The sequence below is a fragment of the mitochondrial genome of Micromonas sp. (assembly GCF_000090985.2).
Source record: "Micromonas sp. RCC299 mitochondrion, complete genome".
In the NCBI taxonomy this organism is placed as follows: Eukaryota; Viridiplantae; Chlorophyta; class Mamiellophyceae; order Mamiellales; family Mamiellaceae; genus Micromonas; species Micromonas commoda.
In genome coordinates, this window is record NC_012643.1 from 20,018 (window position 1) to 47,425 (window position 27,408).

Here is a 27,408-nt window from a genome sequence, read left to right on the forward strand (position 1 = left end):
TTCTTTTGCTTTTATCTTTCTTTATAGAAAGATATAATGTTTCGAAGTGGATTTGAACCACTGACACAAGGATTTTCAGTCCTTTGCTCTAACCAACTGAGCTACCGAAACGACTTCTTCTTTTGTTTATCTTCACTTATTTTTATAAAAAAAAAATACATATGGAAAGTAAAACTTTACCAAGTTTATTACATACAAATAAAACACACGTAGGTGCAGTTGAAATGAGTCCTTGGATGTACCCTTACATGTTAGGCTATCGAGACAAAGTACCTTTTTTAAATGTTGAGGAAACTCTAATTGGAACTCAAAAAGCTTTAGTATTTTTAAAAAGTGTACGTGAGAAAAAAGGTGAAATATTAATTGTAAATACACATCCTGCTTTTAGTAAAGTAGTAAAAAAAACTTCTACAATACTAGGTATACATTATGTGAATGAACATTGGATTGGCGGTTTATTAACAAATTGGCAACAGTTAAAATACTCAGTACATGCCTACAAAAAGTTTAATAGTTTTATTTCACCAATAATAACTAAAGATATTGTGGCTTTTCCTAAATATACAAAAGCAAAAAAACGTTTTGACGGTATTCAAAATATGGTGTTTAAACCTGATGCTATTATTTTACTTCAAGCAACTACAGCACATAAAAGTATTATTGAAGAAGCGAAACGTCTAAAAATCCCTGTTATAGCTTGTGTTGATTCATCTTCACCAACAGTTAGTGTTGAATATCCAATTCCGATTAATACGTATTCTAAAGCATTTTGTCACTTTTTATGCAGACTATTAGTTAAAATTTGCTAAATTTTTGATTTTTTTATACTGGAGTAAAAGGGTTCGAACCTTTGCATGTCGGTATCAAAAACCGATGCCTTTCCACTTGGCTATACTCCATACTACTCGATACCACCCCAGTTTGTAATGGGGTGGTTAATTTATTTATTTCCACCATCGTTTATGTATATATTGACGGTTATTCTCTGCTTGCTTATGAAGTAGATTTTTTTCTTGACAAGCTTTTCCTTGATTTTTGTATGCATCAAAAAATTCTACTGCAAGTGAATATGCAAATGTATACATCATAGGATTTTTTGCTTTTATTCCTTTTTTATGTTTTACATTCGCATTAGAAATAATCGTTCTTATCGCTCTATTTTCTTGTTTATTTAAAGATAAACTTGCTGGAACAAACTGTGTATTTCCTCCAATTCGTGCTTTACGAAGTTCAAATACTGGTTTCGCATTTTGAAGAGCAGTTTGAATAATTTCAATAGGATGAACACGTAAAGTATCTTGAGATTGTAAATTTTCTAGAATATGAAGTACTTTAAAAGTTATTCCAGCAGCTCTAGTTTTATGCCCTTTTTTTGTAAGAAAAGAAGTAAGCTTTGCTAATATTGGAATATCTGAAATAGAATCTGAAGATTTTTCTACCTTTGATATAGTATAGTAAATTGGTGCTGTTAAAATATCAACACTATGTAATGTTTTATTATATTGATGTTTTATGTACGTGTTGGTTTTTTTGTACCGTATTTGGATCGGCCTTGGTGGCGGTTTTTTAAACCCTGAGTATCTAATACACCACGTATAACTTTATATTTTACACCTGGCATATCTTTGACACGACCTCCACGAACAAGTACTACAGAATGCTCTTGTAAATTATGTCCTTCGCCAGGAATATAAGCAATAATTTCTCTATTATTACTTAAGCGAATTTTTGCAATTTTACGAATTGCTGAATTTGGTTTTTTAGGTGTTTTAGTATACACACGTAAACATACACCACGCTTTTGTGGACTTCCTTGAAGAGCTGGTGTTTTTTTATCGCGCATACGTTTTTTTGGAAGACGTTGTTGTGCACCTAAAATTAATTGATTTGTTGTAGGCATATAACCAATATGTTTTTTTAATAAATATATAATTCTTTGTAAGGAATAATTTACTCCTTACAAAGACTGAAAAATAAAAATTTAATCACGTGGTACATAATGTAATAATGCTTTTTCGAATTTTCCTAAAAATGGAATAAAAATTAAGAAATATGCGAAAAAGTATACCGACGCGAGTTGACCAATTAATACATATGGATCTTCTACTGGTTGACAACCAATCCACCCAAGAAGTAAACAATCTGCTACAAATAACCAAAACAGTTTTTTATGTAAAGGTCGGAAATTTGAACTACGAATACTTGATGTATTGATGAATGGAAGGAGTAAAAGAGAGACAAATACCAAACCAATAGCTGCAACTCCAGCAAGTTTATTTGGAATACTACGTAAAATAGCATACACAGGTAAAAAGTACCACTCAGGTACAATATGTGCTGGTGTAGACATAGGATTAGCAGGAATATAATTGTCAGGATGTCCTAATGCGTTTGGTGCAAAATAGATGAAGAAAGAAAAAAATAATGCAAAGATTACCCATCCAACTAAATCTTTTAAAAAGAAATAAGGGTAAAAGGATACTTTATCCACTACAGCTAAGCAACCTAAAGGGTTATTTGACCCATATTGATGTAAAGCTGCAATATGAACAATACTCGCACCAGCAATAATGAAAGGAAGTAAGTAGTGTAAACTAAAAAAACGATTTAGTGTTGCATTATCGACACTGAAACCACCCCATAACCAATATGTAATATCCATACCAACTACTGGAATAGCCGAAGCTAATGAGGTAATAACTGTAGCACCCCAAAAAGACATTTGTCCCCAAGGAAGTACATATCCAATAAATGCAGTTAAAATCATAAGTAGTAGAATTACAACTCCTACAATCCAAACAAGTTCACGTGGACTCGCATAACTTCCAAAATATAAACCACGGAAAAGGTGAAGGTATACTACAATAAAGAACATACTTGCACCATTTGCATGCATGTAACGTAAAAACCATCCACCGTTAACATCTCGCATAATATGTTCAACACTTACAAAAGCTAAGTCTACATGAGGTGTATAGTGCATCGCAAGAAAAATTCCTGTAAGAATTTGGACAATTAAACAAATACCTGCGAGTGAACCAAAACCCCACCAGTAACTTAAATTACTTGGTGTTGGATAATCAATAAGATGATCATTAACAACTGATAATAATGGTTGTTTTAATAAAGAAAGACGACGCATAACTACAAATAATTTTTTACTTGTTCCACTAAGTATCTTTGTTGGGAAAAATTGTTTATCTGTCTTGTGTGATAAACGTTAGTTAAATAGAAGTGTGTTTGTTGTGTGATGTTCTCCCCAGGTTGGATTTGAACCAACGACCTAATGGTTAACAGCCATGCGCTCTCACCACTGAGCTACTGAGGACTAGAGTATTTTGGTTCGGTAATAAAAATGATTTGTGATGCTTTGACCACAAACCATTTTGTGTTTGGCTAGGGTTTTGTTTTCTTATAGTGATTTAACTTTTCGTAATGTTTTAGAGAAATCTCGAGTATTTTGTTCGAAAACATCTTGACGTTTCACAAATACACCTTTATGCATTGTCAGTACAATCGAGCCAATCATTGCAATAAGAAGAATTATACTAGCTAAAATAAAAAATACCATGTAATATGTATACACTACATGTCCAATTGTATGAATTGTTGTTGTCTGTTCCATTGTATATGGCCAAACAACATATTCAAGATCATTTACTGTCAGTGCCTGTTCTTGTACAAATGTATTGTAGTTTGCTATAGTATCTTGTATCTGGATAAAATGCTTTTGCCATTGAGAAAAAATGGTCAAACTATTCCATGGTTGTGAAAAGAGTGAAAATAAGAGTGTTGCACTACTTAATACACCAAATACGCTATACATAGTTATAGATTCCATGATAGAGAGGATAGATTGTGTTTCATATGTCATAACTGGAACAAGATCTTGTTCTAGTAAAAGGAAAATTTCACCGAAAAATAATAGACCAAATACTCCACCTACTGGTAGATATCTTAGAATACTATCATTTATTTCTGCTAATTTAACATTTAACATCATAACAACAAATAAGAAAAGCACTGCAATAGCACCAACATAAACAACCAGAAAGACCATTGCAAAAAAGTCAAGGTTAATAAGTAAAAGAAGTCCTGATACGTTACAAAAAACTAAGATCAGAAATAGGACTGAGTACACAGGATTTTTTGCTCTAATAACCATAATACCTGCAAGTAGTGCAAAACTTGCAAACATATAAAATAAAACTAAATTCATAAAAAATGTGTGTTATTTAATACTAGATACTTTGTTTTTGTATAGACTACAAGAACAAAAACAACAAAAAGAACAAGTATATGTTTTTTTATTCACCATTAGAACAATTTACGATTATTTCGTTGATTCCAATGCATATTGGTAATTTTTATTTTTCATTTACAAATTCTTCATTATTTATGTGTTTGTCAACAGGCCTTTTTATGTGTCTTTGTGTTCTTGTAACAGCTCGTGGAGGATCATTAGTTCCAACACCATGGCAATCCCTTATTGAAATGATTTATGAATTTGTTGTAAGTTTAGTTTCTGAACAAGTTGGAGAAAAAGGGAAACAATATTTTCCTATGTTATTTACTCTCTTTACTTTTTTGTTATGTAGTAATTTAATTGGAATGATTCCATATAGTTTCACAACTACAAGTCATTTTGTTGTGACTTTCGGATTATCTGTTTCAGTTTTTATTGCTGTGACAATTATCGGATTTCAAATTCATGGCTTACATTTTTTCAGTTTTCTTCTTCCTCCGGGAGCACCTTTAATTCTTTCACCTTTTTTAGTGGTAATTGAACTTGTTTCATATGTATTCCGTGCAATTAGTTTAGGTGTTCGACTTTTTGCGAACATGATGGCAGGGCACACTCTTGTTAAAATTCTAAGTGGTTTTGCTTGGAGTATGTTATCATTAAGTGGTGTATTAAAACTTGCAGCAAGTATTCCATTTGCTGTTGTTTTTGCTCTGATGTTTTTAGAAGTTGGAGTTGCTTGTTTACAAGCATATGTGTTTACCATTTTAACATGTATTTACTTAAATGATGCTATTCATCTTCACTAAGTATATATTTTTTATGTTTGGAGCTTGTTTTCTTTTTTAAGAGCAAGCTTCATCCTACTGAAAGGAAGTCGAGCGGAAATAGCTCAATGGTAGAGTATAGCCTTGCCAAGGCTAGGGTTGAGGGTTCGAATCCCTTTTTCCGCTGGGAAATATACTTTTTTTGGGCCTAAGTAGACTTGAACTACTGACCTTACGCTTATCAGGCGTACACTCTAACCAACTGAGCTATAGGCCCGATTGCATGCTCGGAAAGATTCGAACTCTCAACTTCCGAATCCGTAGTTCGGCACTCTATCCATTGAGCTACGAGCACATACATTTTCTTCAGGAGAAAAGGGATTCGAACCCTTAACCTTTGGTTTTGGAGACCACTGTTCTACCATTGGAACTACTCTCCTTTTTTTAGTACTGTCCCTTTCGTCTAGTGGTTAGGACATCGCTTTTTCATGGCGAAGACACGGGTTCAATTCCCGTAGGGGATGCCATACACCATGGCAAAAAAAAGAATGTGGTATGCTTTTATTTTTATTAAGTATTATTGCAAAAATTCTTGGTATTGTTGTTCCTTTACTTGTTGCTGTAGCATATTTAACACTTGCTGAACGAAAAGTAATGGCTTCAATGCAACGCCGTAAAGGACCAAATGTTGTTGGTTTTTTTGGTATTTTACAACCATTAGCTGATGGTTTAAAACTGCTTATTAAAGAGCCAGTTTTACCAAGTAGCGCAAATACAGTTGTTTTTTTAGCAGCTCCTGTTTTAACATTTTTACTTGCATTAATTGCTTGGGCTGTTATTCCATTTGGAGAAGGGCTTGTATTATGTGATTTAGATGTTGGGATGTTATATATTTTTGCTATTTCTTCATTAGGTGTATATGGGGTTATTATGGCAGGCTGGGCAAGTAACTCTAAATATGCTTTTTTAGGAGCTTTACGTTCTACAGCACAAATGGTTTCCTATGAAGTATCGCTTGGTTTAATTATTATTACTGTTTTATTATGTGTAGGATCATTAAATTTATCTGCAATTGTAATGGCTCAAGAAGATGTTTGGTTTGGAGTACCACTTTTTCCTTTACTTTTAATGTTTTTTATTTCATGTTTAGCAGAAACAAATCGTGCACCTTTTGATTTACCTGAAGCAGAAGCCGAACTGGTTGCTGGATATAACGTTGAATATTCATCTATGGGGTTTGCATTATTTTTTCTTGGTGAATATGCAAATATGATTATGATGAGCGTACTTTGTGTCATTCTTTTTTTAGGTGGCTGGTTACCTCCATTTTCTTTTACATTTTTATATTGGATTCCAGGCTCAATGTGGTTAGGACTTAAAACTATTATTTTTTTATTCCTTTATATTTGGGTACGTGCTGCATTTCCACGCTATCGTTATGACCAACTCATGCGTTTAGGATGGAAAGTTTTACTTCCATTATCTCTTGCCTGGGTACTTTTTGTTGCAGGTATTCTTGTAGCTTTTGATCTTTTACCCTCGACCTTTTCTCAGTAGTTCATTTTTTAGGGGTGTATATATGTGTATCATGTATATACTCCAAACCTTTTTACTATTCGAGGCTAAAGCTTTAAATTTGTTTTTTTAACGTCTTACATCTTTTATTTCTAAAAGGGTGTATGTATGCTATTTGTAGGGTTATTAAAGGAAGACTGATCTACAGTCCTCCCTCAACAACAACAAAATGTATAAATTAGTATAAGCATGCTTACGTTTTTACAAACAATACACAGCTTATCTATCAACGTACTCAACTTGTACGATATACAAAAAAGAATATGTCTTGAAAAAAGTTTCGTACTTCATATGCTTTCAGTACTTATCCTATCACAACGTAGCCTAGTAACCATGCCTATGGCTAGACAATTACTATACCAGAGGTTGTACACATCCGGTCCTCTCGTACAAGGATGTGGTTTTCTCAATTCTTACGCGCACCCCAGGTAGAATCCAAACTGTCTCACGACGTTCTAAACTCAACTCAGGTACCATGTTACTCGGCGAACAGCCGAACCCTTGGGACCTTCTTCAGCCCCAGGATATGATCAGTCAACATCGAGGTGCCAAACAATTCCGTCGATATGGACTCTAGGGAATTATCAGCCTGTTATCCCTGGCGTATCTTTGATTCGTTAAGCACAAGCCTTTCCACTCAGTACTTGTGGATCATTATGACCGACTTTCGTCTCTGCTCGATCTGTGAATCTTGCAGTCAGGCAAACTTATACCATTATGCTCTTCAGTAGGTTTCCGATCTACATTGAGTTTACCTTCGCACGCCTCCGTTACTCTTTAGGAGGCGACCGCCCCAGTCAAACTGCCTCACATACATTGTCTATCCTTAAGATGTTAGACAAAAAACATAGTAAGGGTGGTATTTCAAGGATGTATGTACTCCCACCTATCCTACACATACGTATGGTTTTGTCAATGTAAATGTACAGTAAAGATGCACAGGGTCTTCTCGTCTTGGGGCACGTACTCCGCATCTGCACGGAGAATTCAATTTCACTGAGTCCACACTGGAGACAGTGGGGCAATCGTTACGTCTTTCATGCAGGCCAGGAATTAGCTGGCAATGAATTTCGCTACTTTATGATTGTTATAGTTACAACCGCCGTTTACTAGGCTTTCCATTTGTATCTTTCAACACTCCTTTTAAACTTCTAGCACCGGGCAGACGTCAGACCCTATACTTCATGTTACCATTTTGCAGAGTCCTAATTTTTTAGTAAAAAGTCGTCACCCCCATTTTTGTGTCACCATACTTGGTTTCCCTTCTTCCTAAGGTACGGGAATATTTTGCCGAGTTCCTTCAATGTGGTTCTCTCATCACCTGAGTCTATTCGACTCGTTCACCTGTGTCGGTTTAGGGTACGGTCAATACATTTATAAATTTTCCTGGATATTTACTTACTATACACCATATCCAATTGTAGCTTTTAGAAGCAAATACCGTCCTATATAAATACTGTCCATTAAGCACACGGATGCGTGTATCTCTTAGGGACCGAACATAACTCTGCGCTGTAGACCAGAACGCAGAAACCCTTGAACATACGGTGATCATGATTCTACATGATTTTCGTTACTCATGTCAGCATAGTCACTTTTGATACCTCCAAAAATACTCACGTATCTTCTTCATTGGCGTACAAAACGCTTCGCTACCTTTAAATAAAGATCTTTAAACCAGCGCGTCGGTGTTTCTGTTCAGCCCCGATACATTTTCAGTGCAAAACAACTCGACTAGTGAGCTATTACGCTTTCATGATAGAATGGCTGCTTCCAAGCCAACCTCCTAGTTGTCAACGTTGTTTCACTTCTTTTCCCACTCACAGAAAGCTTAGGGACCTTAGCGTCTGGGCTGGGCTGTTTCCCTTTCGACATATAACCTTAGCACTATATGTCTGACTGCACACTTCGTGTTACATGTTAGATGGTATTCGGAGTTTCCTTGAGAGCAGTAAGGTTTTGGACCCCCATAGCTCAATGAGTGCTCTACCCCCATTAACAGTTTTGTCTATGTACGCTTTACCTCAATAAATTTCGCGAAGAACCAGCTATTTCTAAGTTTGATTGGCCTTTCACCCCTTATCTCAAATCATCCGCGCCTATTGCTACAGACGTCGGTTCGGTCCTCCAAAAGACATTACGCTTTCTTCAACCTGTTCAAGATAAGATCACTTAGTTTCGGGTCAAATGAAGCAAATCTCACGCCTTTGTCGACTTGCTTTTGCTACGCGTCCACATCACTGCTTACGCATACTTGCTTCATTTAGTCGCTGACCCATTATGCAAAAGGTACACTGTCACTCTGTTTTAATAGACTAAAACATAAGCTCCAATTGCTTGTCAGTATTCTGTTTCAGATCTTTTCACTCCCTACGGTGTAGGGTTCTTTTCACCTTTCCCTCACGGTACTTGTACACTATCGATCTATATATCATATTCAGGCTTAGAAGGTGGTTCTCCTATCTTCAAACAGTTTAACATGTTCTACTTTTTTATTCTATACATTTTCATCATACAGGACTTTTACCTTCTTTGGTCATGCTTCCCAGACATGTTTTGCACAAATGTATAGAAATTGCCTGCTCCGCTTTCTCTCGCCGATACTCACGGAATCTCGGTTGATTTCTTTTCCTAAAGGTACTAAGATGTTTCAGTTCCCTTTGTGTGAATCTTTATGTGGTTTTCCACGATGGGTATTTGTACCTCTCTCACGGTTTGTCTTAGATACAACTTTTCGCATAATTTAACGCCCATTCATGATATATAGTCAAGGCATCCCCAAAATACTTTATATTAAAAAAACAAAAGAAAATAAAAAATACAGAGAGAATTGACGAAAAGTGGATTCGAACCACTGACACACGGAGTATGAATCCGTTGCTCTAACCAACTGAGCTACTTCGCCAATAAAATGAGTTGTATGTATGCTTTTAAAGCATACATACAACCGTTACATTTTCCGCTTTCCAAAAAGGAATACAGCATCGTTGACTGCGTGGACTACGCCGGTATCTAATCGGCTTCGCTCCCCACGCCTTCGCGCCTCAGTGTCAGATCTGAGCCAGAAAGGTGCTTTCGCTTTCGGTGTTCCTTCTAATATCTAAGAATTTAACTTCTCCACTAGAAATTCCCCTTTCCCCTCTCAGTCTCCAGTGTAACTGTTCTTTTCGCTTTACTTATCATACCAATAAGGATTTAACAAAAAGCTACGAAACACAACCTACACGCCATTTACGCCCAATTATTCCGAATAACACTTGCCCCTTCTGTATTACCGCGGCTGCTGGCACAGATATTAGCCGGGGCTTCTTCTGCAAGACACGTCACTATCCATATACATGCAAGCATGTTCTTGCTGAAAGAGTTTTACAAGCAATATACCCTTCATCACTCACGCGATATAGCAGGATCACACTTTCGTGCATTGTCCATGATTCCTCACTGCTGTCTCCCATGGGAGCCTGGGCCGTGTCTCAGTCCCAGTGTGGCTGATCATCCGCTAAGATCAGCTAAAGATCTTCGACTTGGTGCGCCCTTCCCACACCAACTATCTAATCTTATGTAGGCTTATCTTTTTACAACAACATGTTTTCTCAAAGCATTTCACTCTTTTAAAAAGGTAAATTCCTACACATTACGCACCCGTTCGCTACAAAAGCAATGTACTTTTGTTCAACTTGCATGTGTTAAGCCTATCGCAAGCGTTCATTCTGAGCCAGGATCAAACTCATATGTTTCGTTTCTTTCTACCATAAAAAATACTACATTATCTTGTACAAAAAAGAGTCCTTCCAGCCGCAGGTTCCCCTACGGCTACCTTGTTACGACTTCATATCAGTCACAATACCTACAGTGCTATCCTATAAAATATATATCTTATCCATAACAAAATATACATATGTATATATACCCATACAATACTTTGTGCAGATCTCGCTCCCATTATGTGACGGGCGGTGTGTACAAGGCTTAGATACAAATTCACCGTAGCATGCTGATCTACGATTACTAGCGATTCCATCTTCATGTTCTCGAGTTGCAGAGAACAATCTGAACTACGACGGTTTTTAAGGATTTGCTCCATGTCACCATATTGCCACCTTTTGCTTCCGCCATTGTAGCACGTGTGTAGCCCAACCCATAAGGGCCATGCGGACTTGACGTCATCCTCACCTTCCTCCCGTATGTCACTGGCAGTATGATAAGGTATACTTTAAAAATATACACATATCAAGAGGGTTGCGTTCGTTCTAGGACTTAACCCAACAGCTCACGCCACGAACTGACGACAGCCATGCAGCGCCTGTATACCAAAATACAAAGCATAACCATTGTTTTCTGTATATTGCAAGGATTGGTAAGGTTCTGCGCGTTGTTTCGAATTAAACCACATGCTCCACCGCTTGTGTAAGCCCCCGTCAATTCCTTTAAATTTTAGCCTTGCGGCCGTAGTCTTTAGGCTGCTGATTTCATGCGTTAGCGCACTCTCTGAAAAATATGCGAAAAATAAATCATATAAAGCACGACCAACTCTCAACACAAGATACATGACAATATATGTATATATGTACACAAAAAAATATATATTCCACGACAGAACATACCACTCCATATACATACATAAACTTGCATCTTATAATACAAGCATTACAATATCTAGTATACACACAACAATTTGCAAGGAAACATCTAAAAATATATACAGAGCTCATTGAAGTGAAAAACAGAATGACAAAATAATATATAGACCTAGCCCTAAAACAAATATTTAACTCTCTACTATAAGAAAAACAAAAAAAGAAATATTTATATTTTATTTACAATTTAAACGTATATTTACAATCTACATGTATTTTATGTGTATAATTTAACAAAAAAATCTCTCTCTCTTTTATGTATACTTCTATGTACAATTTAAATCTATCTTTTATTTAAAATTTATATTTATATGTCCCCCTTCGCTATCGCTCACCCGGACACCCCGCCCCTCTTTTTTCTTTTTTTTTTGTTTTTTTTCTATTCCCTAGTAGCGCACCACTTTTCTGGAATATTATAACACTTGTCATAGACTGAAGAGAATAATTTTTAAATGACATAAAAAATAAATAAAATGAAGAGGCTATTTATTACATTTTGTTAATTTTGAAATGTTATGTATTTTACTACAGAGATCAAATAGTAAAGTACTCGAGAGGTTTTACTCTAAATAGTTACTTTTTAAAGTATATAAAGACTGAATTCCAACGACGAGTTCTCTACAGTTCTGACTCCTACATGCAAAAATAAATAGAGGAGTACCTGAAAAGGGCATTGATATAACAGAAAGCATAGTATGTTCTACCTGTGTGTCGTTTGGAAGTTATTTTTCTTTATATATACATGTATACTATTCATATATTGTATATATTAAGATATGTAGTATTGATAAAAAAGGTCTACGTATATTTGACCTTATTGTTTTAAACATTCGTCTGCGTGGAGAATAGACACCTTCACGTGCATTTTGAAGACTTTTAGGTCTGCTTTATTCTATGTTGTAATATATATACCGTCACAAAAGAGTTCAGGTATATATATAAAGGTATTATTTTTGTAATAAGTTAAATTGTGTTTCTTTCACTGCTGGAATTTCTTCAAACGTGTGAAATGCTGGTGGTGATAGAGTTGTCCATTCAAGTGTAGATACAGATGTATCTTCATCATCAAAAGCCCATGGATTTTCTTCACATACATCATTACCGGTTAAGGTAGCAAATACAACATAAAAGAAAAAGAGACTTGCTAAGATTGATAAGTAAGATCCATAACTACAGATGACATTCCACTGTGCAAAAGCATCTGGATAATCTGGGATACGTCGTGGCATTCCAGCTAATCCAAGGAAGTGCATTGGGAAGAATGTAAGGTTTACACCAATAAAAAATAACCAAAAGTGGATTTGTCCTAAGGTTTCTGGGTATTGATATCCAGAGATTTTTCCAATCCAATAGTAGAATCCTGCAAATAATCCAAATACAGCACCCATTGAGAGTACATAATGGAAATGAGCAACTACATAGTATGTATCGTGTAATGCAATATCAATTCCAGCATTTGCAAGAATAACTCCTGTAAGTCCACCTACTGTAAATAAGAAGATAAACCCAATTGCAAATAACATAGGTGTTCGTAAATGAATTGATCCACCCCATGCTGTAGCAATCCAACTAAAGATTTTAATCCCTGTTGGCACTGCAATAATCATGGTTGCTGCTGTAAAATATGCACGTGTATCTACATCAAGACCTACTGTATACATATGATGTGCCCAAACAATAAAACCAAGTAATCCGATACTTAACATGGCATATACCATTCCAATTTGTCCAAAAATAGCTTTTCGAGAGAATGTTGAAATCACATGACTTACAATTCCGAAAGCAGGTAAAATAAGAATATAGACTTCCGGATGCCCAAAGAACCAAAATAAATGTTGGTATAGAATAGGGTCTCCTCCACCACTTGGATCAAAGAAACTGGTTGAAAAGTTTCGATCGGTTAATAGCATTGTAATAGCTCCTGCAAGTACAGGTAATGAGAGAAGAAGTAAAAATGCTGTAATTAAAACACTCCATACAAATAATGGTAATCGGTGCATTAATAATCCAGGTCCACGCATATTAAAGATGGTTGTAATAAAATTGATTGCTCCTAAGATACTACTTGCACCTGAAACGTGTAAACTAAAGATAGCTAAATCTACAGCACCTCCTGAGTGACTTGTAATATGACTCAGTGGGGGATAAACTGTCCATCCAGTTCCTACACCTACTTCAACTAAAGCTGAGCTTAAGAGAAGTAATAATGAAGGAGGGAGTAGCCAGAAACTAATATTGTTTAAACGTGGGAATGCCATATCAGGTGCACCAATCATAATTGGTACAAACCAATTACCATATCCACCAATAAGAGCGGGCATTACCATAAAGAAAATCATAAGGAATGCATGTGCTGTAATTAACACATTATATAATTGATGATTTCCTCCTAAAATTTGATTTCCAGGTTGTGCTAATTCCATACGAATTAAAAGGGAGAAACATGATCCTAAAACTCCAGAAAAAGCACCAAAAATAAGATATAATGTACCAATATCTTTATGGTTTGTTGAGAAAAGCCAACGTTGAATGAAATTCATCATACAATTGTTTTTTTCTTTATACTCAATAGATGCTATCTACAAGATTTTAAAATTAACAAAATGTAATAAATAGCCTCACCAAAATCTTTTTTTAAAGTAGTTTGGTATATGATCAAAAAAGAGACTACAAAAGGGTTTATAATTATTTTAAAAGTGATGATCACTTGGGATAAGTACTTTTTTACATATGTCTGTATAGAAAACATGTAAAAATTTTTTAAAGTGTGTTATGCTTTCACCTGCGTGTCCCATAGTGGTATAGTATATACAGGGTATATATGAGTCAAAATCGAAGTCGGTTTGGGTTCGGTTGGTTCCATATATACTAAAGAAAGCATGAAAAAAAAAGAAGTATCCTTGCATAGGAAAAACTATTTCCCATACAAGGTTTTTTTGTAGACTCTACAAGTAAAAAGTTATTTTTTCTTTGTTTTATTTCCTGTTTTTTTTACAGTATTTTGAGTACTTTCAACTTTTTTTGTGTCTATTTGTTTCTGTGTTACATTTTTTCGTTTCATAGTTCCAAGTAATTGTAATGCATTTTCCATACATAGTTTTTGCATATGTTGTTTTTGGAGTTGTATAGCTTCTAACATAACATGTGTGTATGTTTGCGAAGTTACGTTATGCAAGTGTGCATGTACTGCATTTTGTTGTGATACCATGTGTTGTAACTGTGTGACTGTACGTGTTTGTACTGAATTTTGGAGAGCTTTTGCACGTTGTGTATGTAAGTCTTGTAACTGATGTTGAACAAGTGTTCCTAAAGCGGTCATACTTTGTGCTAATGTTTGTTGCATTTGAATCTGGTGTTTTACTTCATGATACAATGTTTCTTTGGCAACAAAAAAAGCTTGTAATTCAGTTTGAATTTGATCTGCACGTGTTTGAAAGGTTTCAGCGATTGCATCTCCCATTGTGTGTGCACTTGTAGCAATAAAAGCAAGAAAACTTAAGGCAATAAGTAATTCTTCATTATAGATTAAGATATTTTTGGAGCTACAAACAAGAAAAAGTAATGTTCCTCCTAAGATATAAGCAAGATTTTGTTGAATCATTTGCATAAGATGTTGTATTTTTTGTTATATATGTGCATGTTTTCATACACATATATTTATTTTGTGAATAGTGTATGTACTACTGTTTTATCAAATACACGCATTTTCGGTGTATTTTTTGGATGTAGAAATTGTGTAGCTGCTTGTGCACTTGGTGGTAGAGTATGTTTTAAGGCTTGTGAAACGTGTGCATATGTATATGCATTTTGTTTCATTTGACTTGTATACTGTGTTTGTAAGCTATTTAATTGCTTTTGTTGTACTTGTGCAGTTTGTTCTTTCATCCATTCTTGTGACTTTTGCATTGCATTCTGTACAGCTTGTTTTGCTTTGCTACACGCATCTGTCATATGTTGTCCTGTTGTGTGTTGTACATGTAAAGTTTCTTGTTGTAAAGGACTTTCTTGGGTGATTTGTGCTTGTTCAGCTTTTTGATGTCTGACAAAAAGCACTTTCGCAATTTGTGGGAGAATATACTTGGTCAGTACAAGATAAAATGTACCAAATGTTGCACATAACCAAAAAAACTGAGAAAAATACGACGTAGGATCTAATTGTGGCATAACAACGACTTTGTTTAGAGAACAAGAAAATAAACTTATCCTTTTAGAAGGCTAATAAATTCTACAGCTACTGTTCCTCGAGCACGATAGTAGATAACTAGTAAAGCTAAACCTATTGAAGATTCTGCGGCAGCTACTGTAAGAATAAAAAGTGAGAAAAGCTGTCCTAGTATGTCATCTAAATACACAGAGAATACTAAAAAGTTACTGTTAACTGCTAATAACATAAGTTCAATTGACATTAACATGACTATAATATTCTTTCGATTTAAAAAAATCCCCCAGAGACCTAGAAGAAACAGACTACTGGTAAAACTAAGATAATACATTGGATTCATTATGTAAAATGATATGTTTAAACTTGGGTCTATATGTTTGACACATTAGTTCATGCTATAGTGTTAATGTGTTTCAGAGTAGTAGGATTTGAACCCACGACCACCTGTACCCAAAACAGGTACGCTACCAAGCTGCGCTATACCCTGTGACGTATTCTAGTGGATTCGAACCACTGACCTTCAGCTTAGAAGGCTGTTGCTCTATCCAGCTGAGCTAAGAATACATTTGAAAAAAAATAAGCCGAATTTTGTACGTTTAAAACGTGTGTTCATTTTTCTTAATGTATGATTTCTCATACGATTTTGCAACTTGTTTTACTGCCTATTGGGTTTCAAAAAATACAGAAAAGTTTTTCTGTTCATTTTCATGTATATTGCTGTAATACTTTCCCTAAGAAGTTTCTCGGAAGTAATTCACTTCAATTTTACTGCAGTTCGGACTTTCCTCCTTTACTTTTTAAAAGGCGAACACTTATTTTTTCTTATCTACTATTTTATTTTTATTCTGTGCGGATATAGATTAATGGTAAATTCTCTGTCTTCCACACAGATGATATGGGTTCGATTCCCGTTATCCGCATTTTTCACTTCTGCTTACTTGGTGAAATTGGTAAACACGACAGACTTAAAATCTGTTCCTTTTAGGTTATCGGTTCAAGTCCGATAGTAAGCAATATAACAATTTTCATTTTTTTGAAAAATAAAAAAAAAGATTTTATGACAAAAATATCTTCGCCGTTTCGTATGAAAGTTCTTCGAAAAATTGGTGTTTCATTATGGCCATGGCGTCATATGACTTTAAAACAAGTTGAGAAGTTAGATAAAATTGTTCAAAAGCAAAGTAAACAAACTTCGTTATTAGAAAGAAAAAAGAAACGTACACAGTTTGCTTATCAGTTACAAGCAAAACAAATTGTAAAAGCTTTATATGGAAATCTAAATACTTCGTATTTCATTTCTTTTTATAAAAAAAGTTTGAAAATGATTGGAAAATCAAATATTAATTTTTTTAGCCAATTAGAAAGACGCTTGGATTGTATACTTTATCGAGCAAATTTTGTAACATCTTTTCAAGAAGCTCGACAAGTGATCTCACACCAAAAAGTTTGTGTAAATACAGTAAAAATAAATAAACCTGGATATATCGTAAAACCGGGTGATATCATATCTTTTGTATCAGACATAAAAGATACTCAAGCACTAAGTATAACAAATTTTTTAAATAGACCAGCTACAATAAAAGCTTTAAATGATAAAGGTTCTTTACAAAGTAAAAACAATCGAGCTCTTTCTCCAACAAAAGTATTTTATAAACCAGTTCATTTAGAAATAAATTATCATACATTAACTATAGTGTATCTTTATACACCTCAACAGTTATATTACCCAGTACAACTTCCGTTACAGCATATTGCTCGTGTGTTTAATAAAGGGTAACTCATGTGTGCTAAAAAACAAAACACATGAGTTAATCATTTCCCTTTGTTAAACGTTTTACGTACATAGAAGCAATACATATACATACGTACATTATTTCTATACATACTACGAATACTACCCATAAATAAAGTTGTAAGTACAGATCTGGAGGGCATAAAAAGGCACTTATACATAAAGCACCTACATGAATATATTTTCTTATTGTATTAAATACCTGTATTGGAAAAGGCCATATTTTATATAAAATAAGGGATATCCATGGAAGTTGACTCACTATTTGCATAGCAATACTAAATGTTATAATAAATGATATATAATGAATGAGTCGTGGTACATGATGCCAAGTAGGAGCCATATTTGTATCAAGATATAAAAAAAAATGTATAACATTTGGTACTAATAGGTGCATTGTCACTACGTATGCAAGGATTGAAGATAGTATACTTCCTATACTTAGTATATAAATGTACTGTATTTCAGTTTCAAAACAACTTGGTAAAATAAACGTGAGTATAAAATAATAAATAATAGGGAACAGACACATACTACAAATATAAATACTTATTAAAATCATAGATTGAAGAGCTTCAGTAACATCAAGTGTTAAAAAAGAGGGTATTATATTTGGTAATACTTTAAAACATACTGCAGCATAATGGAATAAAAATACATCAGCATAACTAAAACAAATGCAAAAACAAAAAGCTAAACTCAAACAAGTATATATACTTTTCCAAAAAAGTTCTTGCATAAATTGTTGTATTGGTGTAATAATCATATTTTGTTTTTGCATATATATTTATTTTTTTCGGACGAGGTGGGATTCGAACCCACGGTACTTATGCACGTCAGTTTTCAAGACTGAGACCTTAAACCACTCAGACACCCGTCCTTTTTAGAGCGGGAGTAGGACTTGAACCTACATTTTTCAGATTATGAGCCTGACGAGTTACCAATTACTCTATCCCGCAGTATTTAGGTATGGCAGGATTTGAACCTGCAACCAGTAGGTTAAAAGCCTAATGCTCTACCATTGAGCTACACACCCTAGTATATTTACGGATAGAGGGACTTGAACCCCCACGAAACATGTTCATCAGAACCTAAATCTGATATGTCTACCAATTTCATCATATCCGCTATTTTTTTGGCTCAGTGGGACTTGAACCCACATATGCACTGTTATGAGCAGTGTGTTTTACCAATTAAACTATAAGCCGTTTCGTAGGGTCTTATAGTTTTTGTATAAGACCTTTTCAAAGAACCAATATTTGAAATTAAAATAAATTTTTTTATCCATTTTCAACCACCGGGGTCAAGCATGCTAATTTTGCAAACCGATTATTAGAATACGAAAAGAATAAGGAAAGCCATCATAAGAGCGAAAAGAGCAATTGCTTCTGTTAAAGCAAAACCTAAAATCGCGTATCCAAAAAGTGTTTTGGTTAATGATGGGTTACGAGCTACAGAACTGATAAATGATCCAAATACAATACCAATTCCGGCACCTGCTCCTGCTAACGCAATGGTGGCACAACCAGCTCCAATTAATTTTGCACCTTCAGCCATACAATAAATAGGATGCTTGCATCAACGCCAATACAGTTTCTATCTAGTATGTGGTTATCGCGTGTGTGTTTGCACACAAATATATTTTACACGCGACGTTTCTTTTTTGGACGGCATCCATTATGTGGAATAGAACTCACCTCCTTAATTTTTACTATTTTTATACCAGCCATTTTTAAACCTCGGAGAGAAGCTTCTTTCCCGTACCCAGGCCCTTTTAGACAAGCACTCACAACAGAAAGCTTCTTTTCTAGTGCAATTCTACCAATAGTTTCACCACTAGATTGCGCAGCATAACTTGTAGCACGACGTGAACCTTTAAAACCTTCAGTACCTCCAGAAGACCATGCTAATGTTTTTCCATCTAAAGTTGTTAATGTTACAAAAGTATTGTTTAACAAGCTTAATACATGAACAATCGCTTGTTCCTGAGAAGCAAATAATGTTTTGTTTGTCTGTTTCACTTTTCCTGTTACATTTGATTTTAAAAACTGATTTTTAGAAATACCTTGAATAAAGTTCATAAATATACAAAATTTTTTATACATGTAGTATGTTAAGCACGTAAAATTGGCTTTTTTTTCTTCCTTGTATTACGTGCATTGGTATGTGTACGTTGACCTCGAACAGGTAATCCTTGAGTAAAACGAAACCCTTTATAAATACTAATACGTACAAAACGAGAAATATCTTGTTGAATAACACGTTCTAGTTCTTGCCCAGTGACATGAAAACGATTTATAACTCTAGCAAGTTGATCTAATTGAGCACCATTTAGATGTTTCACTAATAACGATGAACGAAGTCCTAATTGATCACAGACTTGATTTGCTGTAAATGAACCAATTCCATAAATTTGTGTAAGAGCATTACGTACTTTTATATTTGGACGTAAGTTTTGTTGCATAAAAAAAACCATAAAATTACTTTTTTTTCCCTTCTTTACGTAAAATAATATCCGTTTTTCGACGTAAACCTTTTCCTTTATAAGGTTCAGGTATTCTAATTGAACGTAGTTGTGCAAGGACTTGTGAAACACGTTGTTTATCAATTCCAAATATCACTAATTGCGTAGGTTTCGGTGTAAACATACGAATATCATTCGGAATAAGACAAGAAACTGTATGACTTAAACCAACTTTAAATTGGACATGGGTAGGGGTACATGAAATTTTAAAACCAACTCCAACTGCTTCTAATTGCATCATATGTCCTTGTGTCACACCTGTTATTGATGATTCTAGAATTGTTGAAAAAGTTTTCATCATTGGTTTTGCATACTGATAATAGCTTTGTACCACTATTTGAGATATAGGTTTTTCTTTAACTTGTAAATTCATTAAATTAGAAGGATCGTATAATGAAATATCAATATGTAAAGTACCTAACGGTCCTTCCACAAGTAAAGTGTTTTGTTCAAATTGTACTTTTACTGAAGAAGGAATACTTATTTTTCTGATATAGTTATTTTGTGTATGCATACATACTTATTTTTTATTTTAGAATTTATACAGAATACTGTACTCTATTTATAAAAATTTAATTACAAATAAATAAAACTTCTCCACCTACATTTTCTTTAATAGCATCCTTATCTGCCATAATACCCTTGGGTGTAGATAGAATACGCACATGAAAACTATGTATACTACTACGTAGTTCGTGCACTGACATATAAACACGTTTTTTTGGCGATGAAATTCGTGTAAATTTTGTGTAACTTGTATATTCATTTTGCGGAAGTAAAACAACAACAATGCGTTTGTGTTTTCCAAATAATTGTATTCCCATACCATGAATATATCCATATAAATATAACACATGACAAATAGCCCAACCTATTTTTCCATATGGTAAAGAAACATATGTTTTTTTTGCAGATATACCATTACGTATGGTACAAAGAATATTGCTTATAGGATCCATAATACATTATTTTTTTGTAGAAAAATTTGTGGAGTTACCAACTTGCTTTTTTTATTCCTGGTAATGCACCCATAGCCATAAGCTCACGCATACGGATACGTGACATTTTTAAAAGACGATATACTCCCTTGGATCGACCAGTTTGTACACATCGATTTTTAATTTTTGTTGGTATACTATTACGGGGTAAAGAATTTAACTCTACACTCATATGAAAACGTATATGTTGTGGTAAAGTTCGGTCTTTTAACATTGCACGTAATATATTTCTTTTATGTTCTACACGTGAAAATAACGCACGCTTTTGTACATCTTTTAAATTTCTACGTTTCATAAGGAATAAATTTTTTTAGTTATGTTAATTTACCTCTTTGTTTTGGATTTTAACAGGTAATTTTATCCCGCTACAAATTAATAAAGTATTTTCAACTGTTTTTGCATTTGTATGTAAATGAATTGAAAAGCCATTTAATGTTTCAAAAACATTTACATGATTTTTTAAAGCAGGGAAAAAGAGTACTTGATCAATTCCAAAATGAACATTTGGTTGAGATTTACTCACTTGTATTCGTTTAAATTGTTTTATTTGTGGTAAAACTATATTCATACACTGCATAAGAAAATTATACATAAACTTATTTCTTAGTGTAACCTTCCATCCAACAATTTGCTTTTTTTTTAATTTAAAAGTAGCAACAGCTTTTTTTGCTCGAACTACGGTAGGTGTTTGTCCAGAAATACACTGCAAAGCGGTAAAAGCTAAGATACTTTGTTTTGGATCTGCAGAAACATTTTTACTTGTATAATGTATTCCAACTTTTTCGATGGAAGGTAAGTTAAAACTGGACCCACAAGATATTTTTACAAGTAAATCTCTTGCTAAAAGTTGTGGAATCAAAGAATGGTTTGTATTCATATCTTTGTATTTTTTAAAATTTTATATACGTATAACGTATTTAAACATTTGCTAATGATAATGAAAGAAGTTTGGTATGTTTTTTCATACGAAGTTCATAAGGAGTAATTCCTTGAATACGTGAACCTAATGGAGTTTGTTGAGGTGATAGTAACACAGCTGTATTTCTTGAACAACTCATTTGACTACCATCTGCTCTTCCTCCCATTTTTTTTGTTTCACATACAACTGCTTTATACAGATGTCCTTTTTTTACTTTACTTTTTTGTTTTCTAATTAAACTTTTGACCGAAACTATACATAATGTACCCGTATATCCGATAGACTGTTTAGTTTTGTCTAAAACTTTTACACACTTTACAACACGTGCTCCGGAATTATCTGTAATATCTAAGTTTGTACCTACTTGAATCATGAAAAATATATTTTTCTTTTTAACAACACATTTTAGTGTAATGACAGGATATGTGATGGTATAGGACATTTATGTAATGCCAATTTTAGAGCTTGAAGAGCTAAAGATTTAGGAACACCGTCAAGTTCAAACAATACTTGCCCTTTTTGTATACGGCAAATCCAATAGGATGGAGAACCTTTACCTTTACCCATTCTTACTTCTGCTGGTTTTTCACTTACCACAATATCTGGAAAAATACGAATCCAAATTTGACCTTGACGTTTTAATTTTCTCGTCATAACACGTCTCATGGATTCTATAACTGAAGCCTTTAACTTTCCTGTAGAACAAGCTTGTAACCCAAATGATCCAAAGTGTAATGTCTGTTTTTTTATTCCACTAACACGACCTTTGTGCATTTTTCTAAAAGAAGTACGTTTTGGTTGTAACATAAAATATCTGTTTTTACACTTTTTTATAAGAGACTATGATTTAAAAGACATCCAAACTTTTACCCCGAGCAAACCATGAGGTGTATAAGCAGAGGTCGCATGATAGTCAATTGTATGAGAAAAGACATGTAACGAAGTTTGCCCGTATTGGGTTTGTTCAACACGTGCCATTTCAGCTCCACCAATTCGTCCAGCAATAGCTATTCGAATACCTACGAGTTGTGGTGTTTTAACACATTGTTTTAATACATCTTGAAAAATACTACGGAACGGTTTCTTTTTATTTTGCTCAAATTGTAAAGCAATATAATGTGCAACAAAAGAAGCACTTGTAAACGCATTCTTAATTTTATAAGGTGTCCATACAACTTTTTTTTGTGTATACAATGCTAAAACATTTTCAATATGAGAGACATATTTAGTTATTATTTGATTTGTTTTTTGCTCAGAAGTATTTAAAATAGAAAACTGTTTTTTGTGCGTATACATATTTCTATTTTTTTTTAACAGTATTGCAGCCATAGTCTTATTTCTATGGTTTGAAACTACATGTTGCTGCGATGAACGATACTTCATAAGTAATAGTAAATGCATAAAACCAATATGTTGAAATGTTTCCCATTCCTTATGTTGAGCACCCAGACAAATAGCAAAAAGAGGATATCTTCCAAATTTTTCTTTTGCTGTTAAATATGCTTCAAAAGGATGTAAAAATTGCGTATTTGATTCCAGTGCAACATATTTTTTTCGAAGTCGTTGGTTCATTACTCTTGGTGAACAAAAAAAACTTTGTATATATATATGTTGTGGATTTGCTTGAACATGAGAAAGCGCTGTTTTTGTCCCAATACTTTCAAAAATAGAATGTACAAATTTCTTTATGTTTAAAGTTTTTTGTAATAAAGAACCATACATTCGATCACTAAACCAAGAAGCATCAAACTTTTTATTTGTATATAATCGTAATGCTGCCGGTGCAATTTTTTGAGCCATATTACTTCTTTTTTTTCACTTTTTTTTTATGGAGGGCTCGTTTTCTTGTCATCGCAAACTCACCAAATTTATGACCAACCATATCTTCTGTAACAAGTAATGATACAAATGTTTTACCATTATAAATATAGACTTGTTGATTAATAAATTGTGGTATGATCACGGATCTTCGAGACCAAATATTAATACGTTTGTCAAATGATTGTTGCAATACACTTACGTCCACAAAAGGACCTTTCCAAACTGAACGTGTCATACATGTTACTTTTTTTATGCGAAAGTGGCGAAATTGGTAGACGCGCTACCTTGAGGGGGTAGTGCAATTATGTGTGTGGGTTCAAGTCCCACCTTTCGCAAATACTTGTTTTACTTATGCCCACAACTTTGTAGTATATACTAAACGCTGTTTTATTTGTACTTGATGACCAAGTAAATGTTTGCATGCAAAAAGTAAACGATGTGTGAAAAAATCAGTGAGTGTATTTTTAATTGAAATTCGGGTTTTTTGAATCTGCATTATAAATTGTTCTCGCGATTTTTTATGAACATGTGGGGAACGTAAAACAGTAAACTTTTTCTTTTTTGTAGGTAAACCAACTACACGAGCCAGTTTACTCGGTTGACAAAGATCACATAAGACTTTTGTTTGTTGTTTTAGAGTATCAACTTCAAAAGCTTTTAATGTGACTTGAATTGAAATCATACAAAAAAACTCTTTTTTTTGATGCCAACGGTCGGACTTGAACCGAAGACCTTTCCCTTACCATGGGAACGCTCTACCAACTGAGCTACGAAGGCGTTACATAGTATTAAATATATTAATTTTATGTATAAACCCAAAGTATTGGAGATGACCGGACTTGAACCGGTAACTTCATGCTTGCAAAGCATGCGTTCTGCCAATTGAACTACATCCCCTTTTTTTTATTTCTTAAAAAATTCGGAGGAAATGGGATTCGAACCCATGGTATAGAGATCTATACGTTGATTTAGCAAACCAATGCCTTCAGCCACTCAGCCATTCCTCCTTAAAAGTTATTTTCTTTTACGTTTTATTTTAAAACAAAATCAATAAAAAAATATATATATGGCATTAGATCGTGCAGTTCTTTCTAAGAAAGTTAAAAATTTTACATTAAACTTTGGTCCTCAACATCCTGCAGCACATGGGGTGTTACGTTTAGTTCTAGAAATGAATGGTGAAGTTGTAGAACGTGCAGATCCTCATATTGGATTACTTCATCGTGGAACTGAAAAACTTATTGAATATAAAAACTACATGCAAGCATTGCCTTATTTTGACCGATTAGACTATGTTTCTATGATGGCACAAGAACATGCATATTCGTTAGCTGTAGAAAAATTATTAAATTGTGAAGTACCATTACGTGCACAGTATATCCGTGTTTTATTTTGTGAAATAACACGTATTCTAAATCATTTATTAGCTTTAAGTTGTCATGCAATGGATGTAGGAGCTCTAACACCTTTTTTATGGGCTTTTGAAGAGCGTGAAAAACTTATGGAGTTTTATGAACGTGTATCAGGTGCACGTATGCATGCGGCATATATTCGACCAGGTGGAGTTTCTCAGGATTTACCACTTGGGTTTTGTGATGATGTACATGTATTTTGTCAACATTTTGCTTCCCGTATTGACGAAATGGAAGAAATGCTTACAAATAATCGTATTTGGAAACAACGTCTTGTAGATATTGGTGTTGTAACCGCTGATGAAGCTATGCAATGGGGCTTCTCTGGAGTAATGTTACGTGGTTCTGGTGTTGCATGGGATCTTCGTAAAACACAACCATATGATGTGTATAATGAACTTGCTTTTGATATTCCTGTTGGTTCACGTGGAGATTGTTATGATCGTTATTTAATTCGTATTGAAGAAATGCGACAAAGTCTTCGACTTATTATGGAATGTATTAACATGTTACCAGAAGGGACTATTAAGACAGATGATCGAAAAATTACACCTCCTTCTCGTACACATATGAAAGAGTCTATGGAGTCTTTAATTCATCACTTCAAGCTTTATACAGAAGGTTTTGTTGTTCCGGCTTCTGAAACATATACAGCTGTGGAAGCACCAAAAGGTGAATTTGGTGTGTACTTAGTAAGTAATGGTTCAAATAAACCTTATCGCTGTAAAATTCGTGCACCTGGATTTGTACATTTACAAGGACTAGATTTCATGGCTAAAAACCATATGTTAGCTGATGTTGTAACAATTATTGGAACACAAGATATTGTATTTGGTGAAGTTGATCGTTAACAACATAAAACTTTATAAAATATGTCGGGAAAAACGGGACTTGAACCCGCACCCACTGGCGTGACAGGCCAGGACTCTACCATTAAGCTACTTTCCCATTTTGAGTGTTAACGGACTTGAACCGCTGACATTCTCGGTGTAAACGAGATGCTCTACCAACTGAGCTAAACACCCGAAAGAAAAAAAATAAAGATTTCTATGAGCGAATACGTACCCTTACTTGTATATCTTGTAATCAGCATGGTTTTATCTATGCTTATTTTAAGTTTATCTTTTGTATTTTCTACACAAAAAGCTGACCCCGAAAAAGTGTCTGCATATGAATGTGGGTTTGATCCATTTGATGATGCTAGAGCACGTTTTGATATTCGGTTTTATTTAGTTGCTATTCTATTTATCATTTTTGATTTAGAAGTAACTTTCTTATTTCCATGGGCTATATCTTTACATACAATTCAGTTAACTGGATTTTGGACGATGGTTGTTTTTTTACTTATTCTTACAATCGGTTTTGTATATGAATGGCGTAAAGGTGCTCTTGAATGGGAATAATTTCACTTTACAAAATATATTGATATGCACACTAGATCTAGTGTGCATACCAATTTTAATAGTAGTAAATTAGATTACTTTTTTTCAATTAATTCCCAAGGACTCGCAAAATCAAAATAACGAAATTCTTGTGCTAGTTCCACAGGTTCTGAAATAACACGTTTTTTTGAATCATCATATCTAAATTCTACATACCCACTTACAGGAAAATCTTTTCTTAAAGGGTGACCTTCAAAGCCATAATCAGTTAAAATACGACGTAAATCAGGATGATTTAAAAAACAAATACCAAACATATCCCATGTTTCACGTTCAAACCAATTTGCTGATGGAAACAATGAAGAAACTGATTCTATTGGAGTAAGCTCATCAACATTTGTTTTTACACGAATACGTGCATTATAATGAATACTTAAAAGTTGGTACACAACTTCAAAACGAGAAGAGCGTGAAGGATAATCCACTGCAGTAATATCAATTAACATTTTAAATTGTGTATTTGTGTGGTTTTTTAAAAACGTTAGAAAAGGCAGTAAAGCCCATGATGGTACAATACAAATTATTTCATCGCGAATAACTTGAATTTCTTCTAACCATTTAGGTACCATGCTGGTTAAAACATGTACAAAAGATTGATTCATACTTTATCTTTTTTTTTATGTAACTTGTACACTTTTAATTACTTTGCATACCAAAGTAATGTATTTTTTTGAGCATGGATTTTTTTCTGTAACTGCATTAAACCATACAATAAAGCTTCAGCAGTTGGAGGACATCCTGGTACGTACACATCTACTGGAACAATACGATCACAGCCACGAACAACAGCATATGAATAATGATAATATCCACCACCATTTGCGCAACTTCCCATTGAAATAACCCAACGTGGTTCAGGCATTTGATCATACACCTTTCGAAGAGCTGGTGCCATTTTATTTGTTAATGTACCTGCTACAATCATAACATCAGACTGGCGGGGACTTGGACGAAAAATCATACCAAAACGATCTAAATCATAACGAGCAGCTCCAGTATGCATCATTTCTACAGCACAACAAGCTAAACCAAAAGTCATTGGCCATAAAGACCCTTTTCTAGCCCAATTAATTAAGCTATCAACCTTTGATAAAATGTATTCTGCTTGAGTGTTCA

General features: G+C 34.2%; 28 protein-coding genes and 27 non-coding genes across 55 annotated transcripts, besides 2 other annotated features; 11 read left to right on the plus strand and 44 right to left on the minus strand.

Annotated features, from left to right (window-relative positions):
- Positions 1-37: 37 nt before the first annotated feature.
- On the minus strand, positions 38-111 carry trnF(GAA). The gene has a single exon. It is a non-coding gene; the product is annotated as a tRNA-Glu (tRNA).
- Positions 112-161: 50 nt separating this feature from the next.
- Positions 162-809, plus strand: rps2 (ribosomal protein S2). The gene has a single exon. The coding sequence runs from the start codon at positions 162-164 to the stop codon at positions 807-809; it is 648 nt and encodes a 215-aa protein (YP_002860130.1).
- An 18-nt stretch (positions 810-827) lies between these two features.
- On the minus strand, positions 828-899 carry trnQ(TTG). Its single transcript has one exon. It is a non-coding gene; the product is annotated as a tRNA-Leu (tRNA).
- A 45-nt stretch (positions 900-944) lies between these two features.
- rps7 (ribosomal protein S7) lies at positions 945-1,490 on the minus strand (the record flags this gene model as incomplete). The annotated part of the gene is made up of 1 exon: positions 945-1,490. A coding segment is annotated over one exon (546 nt), but the record flags the coding sequence as incomplete, so codon positions are not given.
- A 20-nt stretch (positions 1,491-1,510) lies between these two features.
- rps12 (ribosomal protein S12) lies at positions 1,511-1,900 on the minus strand. The gene has a single exon. The coding sequence runs from the start codon at positions 1,898-1,900 to the stop codon at positions 1,511-1,513; it is 390 nt and encodes a 129-aa protein (YP_002860132.1).
- An 81-nt stretch (positions 1,901-1,981) lies between these two features.
- Positions 1,982-3,142, minus strand: cob (apocytochrome B). The gene has a single exon. It carries the CDS (start codon positions 3,140-3,142, stop codon positions 1,982-1,984), a length of 1,161 nt encoding a protein of 386 aa, YP_002860133.1.
- Positions 3,143-3,191: 49 nt separating this feature from the next.
- Positions 3,192-15,425: a repeat region.
- On the minus strand, positions 3,256-3,328 carry trnN(GTT)_2. The gene has a single exon. It is a non-coding gene; the product is annotated as a tRNA-Val (tRNA).
- nad6_2 (NADH dehydrogenase subunit 6.2) lies at positions 3,413-4,219 on the minus strand. Its single transcript has one exon. It carries the CDS (start codon positions 4,217-4,219, stop codon positions 3,413-3,415), a length of 807 nt encoding a protein of 268 aa, YP_002860134.1.
- atp6_2 (ATPase subunit 6.2) lies at positions 4,300-5,052 on the plus strand. The gene has a single exon. The coding sequence runs from the start codon at positions 4,300-4,302 to the stop codon at positions 5,050-5,052; it is 753 nt and encodes a 250-aa protein (YP_002860135.1).
- Positions 5,125-5,196, plus strand: trnG(GCC)_2. The gene has a single exon. It is a non-coding gene; the product is annotated as a tRNA-Ala (tRNA).
- trnI(GAT)_2 lies at positions 5,214-5,287 on the minus strand. The gene has a single exon. It is a non-coding gene; the product is annotated as a tRNA-Asp (tRNA).
- Positions 5,293-5,365, minus strand: trnR(ACG)_2. The gene has a single exon. It is a non-coding gene; the product is annotated as a tRNA-Thr (tRNA).
- Positions 5,378-5,450, minus strand: trnW(CCA)_2. Its single transcript has one exon. It is a non-coding gene; the product is annotated as a tRNA-Pro (tRNA).
- Positions 5,463-5,534, plus strand: trnE(TTC)_2. Its single transcript has one exon. It is a non-coding gene; the product is annotated as a tRNA-Phe (tRNA).
- Positions 5,566-6,567, plus strand: nad1_2 (NADH dehydrogenase subunit 1.2). Its single transcript has one exon. The coding sequence runs from the start codon at positions 5,566-5,568 to the stop codon at positions 6,565-6,567; it is 1,002 nt and encodes a 333-aa protein (YP_002860136.1).
- Positions 6,944-9,246, minus strand: rrl_2. The gene has a single exon. It is a non-coding gene; the product is annotated as a large subunit ribosomal RNA (ribosomal RNA).
- On the minus strand, positions 9,417-9,490 carry trnM(CAT)_2. The gene has a single exon. It is a non-coding gene; the product is annotated as a tRNA-His (tRNA).
- On the minus strand, positions 9,552-10,316 carry rrs_2.1. Its single transcript has one exon. It is a non-coding gene; the product is annotated as a small subunit ribosomal RNA (ribosomal RNA).
- Positions 10,384-11,076, minus strand: rrs_2.2. The gene has a single exon. It is a non-coding gene; the product is annotated as a small subunit ribosomal RNA (ribosomal RNA).
- On the minus strand, positions 12,170-13,765 carry cox1_2 (cytochrome oxidase subunit 1.2). Its single transcript has one exon. It carries the CDS (start codon positions 13,763-13,765, stop codon positions 12,170-12,172), a length of 1,596 nt encoding a protein of 531 aa, YP_002860137.1.
- atp4_2 (ATPase subunit 4.2) lies at positions 14,182-14,829 on the minus strand. Its single transcript has one exon. The coding sequence runs from the start codon at positions 14,827-14,829 to the stop codon at positions 14,182-14,184; it is 648 nt and encodes a 215-aa protein (YP_002860138.1).
- On the minus strand, positions 14,880-15,386 carry atp8_2 (ATPase subunit 8.2). The gene has a single exon. It carries the CDS (start codon positions 15,384-15,386, stop codon positions 14,880-14,882), a length of 507 nt encoding a protein of 168 aa, YP_002860139.1.
- Positions 15,416-15,424: a repeat region.
- Positions 15,422-15,724, minus strand: nad4L (NADH dehydrogenase subunit 4L). The gene has a single exon. It carries the CDS (start codon positions 15,722-15,724, stop codon positions 15,422-15,424), a length of 303 nt encoding a protein of 100 aa, YP_002860140.1.
- A 73-nt stretch (positions 15,725-15,797) lies between these two features.
- Positions 15,798-15,871, minus strand: trnP(TGG). Its single transcript has one exon. It is a non-coding gene; the product is annotated as a tRNA-Trp (tRNA).
- Positions 15,872-15,874: 3 nt separating this feature from the next.
- Positions 15,875-15,948, minus strand: trnR(TCT). The gene has a single exon. It is a non-coding gene; the product is annotated as a tRNA-Ser (tRNA).
- A 285-nt stretch (positions 15,949-16,233) lies between these two features.
- trnG(TCC) lies at positions 16,234-16,304 on the plus strand. The gene has a single exon. It is a non-coding gene; the product is annotated as a tRNA-Ser (tRNA).
- A 12-nt stretch (positions 16,305-16,316) lies between these two features.
- trnL(TAA) lies at positions 16,317-16,397 on the plus strand. Its single transcript has one exon. It is a non-coding gene; the product is annotated as a tRNA-Leu (tRNA).
- Positions 16,398-16,441: 44 nt separating this feature from the next.
- Positions 16,442-17,161, plus strand: rps4 (ribosomal protein S4). Its single transcript has one exon. The coding sequence runs from the start codon at positions 16,442-16,444 to the stop codon at positions 17,159-17,161; it is 720 nt and encodes a 239-aa protein (YP_002860141.1).
- A 31-nt stretch (positions 17,162-17,192) lies between these two features.
- Positions 17,193-17,957, minus strand: mtt2 (hypothetical protein). Its single transcript has one exon. It carries the CDS (start codon positions 17,955-17,957, stop codon positions 17,193-17,195), a length of 765 nt encoding a protein of 254 aa, YP_002860142.1.
- A 16-nt stretch (positions 17,958-17,973) lies between these two features.
- Positions 17,974-18,056, minus strand: trnS(TGA). The gene has a single exon. It is a non-coding gene; the product is annotated as a tRNA-Ser (tRNA).
- A 6-nt stretch (positions 18,057-18,062) lies between these two features.
- On the minus strand, positions 18,063-18,135 carry trnM(CAT)_3. The gene has a single exon. It is a non-coding gene; the product is annotated as a tRNA-His (tRNA).
- A 5-nt stretch (positions 18,136-18,140) lies between these two features.
- On the minus strand, positions 18,141-18,212 carry trnK(TTT). The gene has a single exon. It is a non-coding gene; the product is annotated as a tRNA-Phe (tRNA).
- A 9-nt stretch (positions 18,213-18,221) lies between these two features.
- On the minus strand, positions 18,222-18,304 carry trnL(TAG). The gene has a single exon. It is a non-coding gene; the product is annotated as a tRNA-Leu (tRNA).
- Positions 18,305-18,311: 7 nt separating this feature from the next.
- trnM(CAT)_4 lies at positions 18,312-18,384 on the minus strand. The gene has a single exon. It is a non-coding gene; the product is annotated as a tRNA-His (tRNA).
- Positions 18,385-18,508: 124 nt separating this feature from the next.
- On the minus strand, positions 18,509-18,733 carry atp9 (ATPase subunit 9). Its single transcript has one exon. The coding sequence runs from the start codon at positions 18,731-18,733 to the stop codon at positions 18,509-18,511; it is 225 nt and encodes a 74-aa protein (YP_002860143.1).
- Positions 18,734-18,819: 86 nt separating this feature from the next.
- On the minus strand, positions 18,820-19,281 carry rps11 (ribosomal protein S11). The gene has a single exon. It carries the CDS (start codon positions 19,279-19,281, stop codon positions 18,820-18,822), a length of 462 nt encoding a protein of 153 aa, YP_002860144.1.
- An 8-nt stretch (positions 19,282-19,289) lies between these two features.
- Positions 19,290-19,652, minus strand: rps13 (ribosomal protein S13). The gene has a single exon. The coding sequence runs from the start codon at positions 19,650-19,652 to the stop codon at positions 19,290-19,292; it is 363 nt and encodes a 120-aa protein (YP_002860145.1).
- Positions 19,653-19,656: 4 nt separating this feature from the next.
- Positions 19,657-20,214, minus strand: rpl6 (ribosomal protein L6). The gene has a single exon. The coding sequence runs from the start codon at positions 20,212-20,214 to the stop codon at positions 19,657-19,659; it is 558 nt and encodes a 185-aa protein (YP_002860146.1).
- Positions 20,215-20,272: 58 nt separating this feature from the next.
- On the minus strand, positions 20,273-20,659 carry rps8 (ribosomal protein S8). Its single transcript has one exon. It carries the CDS (start codon positions 20,657-20,659, stop codon positions 20,273-20,275), a length of 387 nt encoding a protein of 128 aa, YP_002860147.1.
- A 34-nt stretch (positions 20,660-20,693) lies between these two features.
- rps14 (ribosomal protein S14) lies at positions 20,694-20,993 on the minus strand. Its single transcript has one exon. It carries the CDS (start codon positions 20,991-20,993, stop codon positions 20,694-20,696), a length of 300 nt encoding a protein of 99 aa, YP_002860148.1.
- A 24-nt stretch (positions 20,994-21,017) lies between these two features.
- rpl5 (ribosomal protein L5) lies at positions 21,018-21,575 on the minus strand. The gene has a single exon. It carries the CDS (start codon positions 21,573-21,575, stop codon positions 21,018-21,020), a length of 558 nt encoding a protein of 185 aa, YP_002860149.1.
- A 40-nt stretch (positions 21,576-21,615) lies between these two features.
- Positions 21,616-21,990, minus strand: rpl14 (ribosomal protein L14). The gene has a single exon. The coding sequence runs from the start codon at positions 21,988-21,990 to the stop codon at positions 21,616-21,618; it is 375 nt and encodes a 124-aa protein (YP_002860150.1).
- A 32-nt stretch (positions 21,991-22,022) lies between these two features.
- On the minus strand, positions 22,023-22,424 carry rpl16 (ribosomal protein L16). The gene has a single exon. It carries the CDS (start codon positions 22,422-22,424, stop codon positions 22,023-22,025), a length of 402 nt encoding a protein of 133 aa, YP_002860151.1.
- Positions 22,425-22,457: 33 nt separating this feature from the next.
- Positions 22,458-23,417, minus strand: rps3 (ribosomal protein S3). The gene has a single exon. It carries the CDS (start codon positions 23,415-23,417, stop codon positions 22,458-22,460), a length of 960 nt encoding a protein of 319 aa, YP_002860152.1.
- A 1-nt stretch (position 23,418) lies between these two features.
- rps19 (ribosomal protein S19) lies at positions 23,419-23,673 on the minus strand. The gene has a single exon. The coding sequence runs from the start codon at positions 23,671-23,673 to the stop codon at positions 23,419-23,421; it is 255 nt and encodes an 84-aa protein (YP_002860153.1).
- Positions 23,674-23,691: 18 nt separating this feature from the next.
- On the plus strand, positions 23,692-23,773 carry trnL(GAG). Its single transcript has one exon. It is a non-coding gene; the product is annotated as a tRNA-Glu (tRNA).
- A 14-nt stretch (positions 23,774-23,787) lies between these two features.
- On the minus strand, positions 23,788-24,120 carry rps10 (ribosomal protein S10). Its single transcript has one exon. It carries the CDS (start codon positions 24,118-24,120, stop codon positions 23,788-23,790), a length of 333 nt encoding a protein of 110 aa, YP_002860154.1.
- A 22-nt stretch (positions 24,121-24,142) lies between these two features.
- Positions 24,143-24,215, minus strand: trnT(GGT). The gene has a single exon. It is a non-coding gene; the product is annotated as a tRNA-Gly (tRNA).
- A 47-nt stretch (positions 24,216-24,262) lies between these two features.
- trnA(TGC) lies at positions 24,263-24,335 on the minus strand. Its single transcript has one exon. It is a non-coding gene; the product is annotated as a tRNA-Cys (tRNA).
- A 23-nt stretch (positions 24,336-24,358) lies between these two features.
- trnS(GCT) lies at positions 24,359-24,445 on the minus strand. The gene has a single exon. It is a non-coding gene; the product is annotated as a tRNA-Ala (tRNA).
- A 59-nt stretch (positions 24,446-24,504) lies between these two features.
- On the plus strand, positions 24,505-25,701 carry nad7 (NADH dehydrogenase subunit 7). Its single transcript has one exon. It carries the CDS (start codon positions 24,505-24,507, stop codon positions 25,699-25,701), a length of 1,197 nt encoding a protein of 398 aa, YP_002860155.1.
- Positions 25,702-25,726: 25 nt separating this feature from the next.
- trnD(GTC) lies at positions 25,727-25,798 on the minus strand. The gene has a single exon. It is a non-coding gene; the product is annotated as a tRNA-Val (tRNA).
- A 4-nt stretch (positions 25,799-25,802) lies between these two features.
- On the minus strand, positions 25,803-25,875 carry trnV(TAC). Its single transcript has one exon. It is a non-coding gene; the product is annotated as a tRNA-Tyr (tRNA).
- A 24-nt stretch (positions 25,876-25,899) lies between these two features.
- nad3 (NADH dehydrogenase subunit 3) lies at positions 25,900-26,253 on the plus strand. Its single transcript has one exon. The coding sequence runs from the start codon at positions 25,900-25,902 to the stop codon at positions 26,251-26,253; it is 354 nt and encodes a 117-aa protein (YP_002860156.1).
- Positions 26,254-26,327: 74 nt separating this feature from the next.
- On the minus strand, positions 26,328-26,894 carry nad9 (NADH dehydrogenase subunit 9). The gene has a single exon. The coding sequence runs from the start codon at positions 26,892-26,894 to the stop codon at positions 26,328-26,330; it is 567 nt and encodes a 188-aa protein (YP_002860157.1).
- Positions 26,895-27,408: the final 514 nt, after the last annotated feature.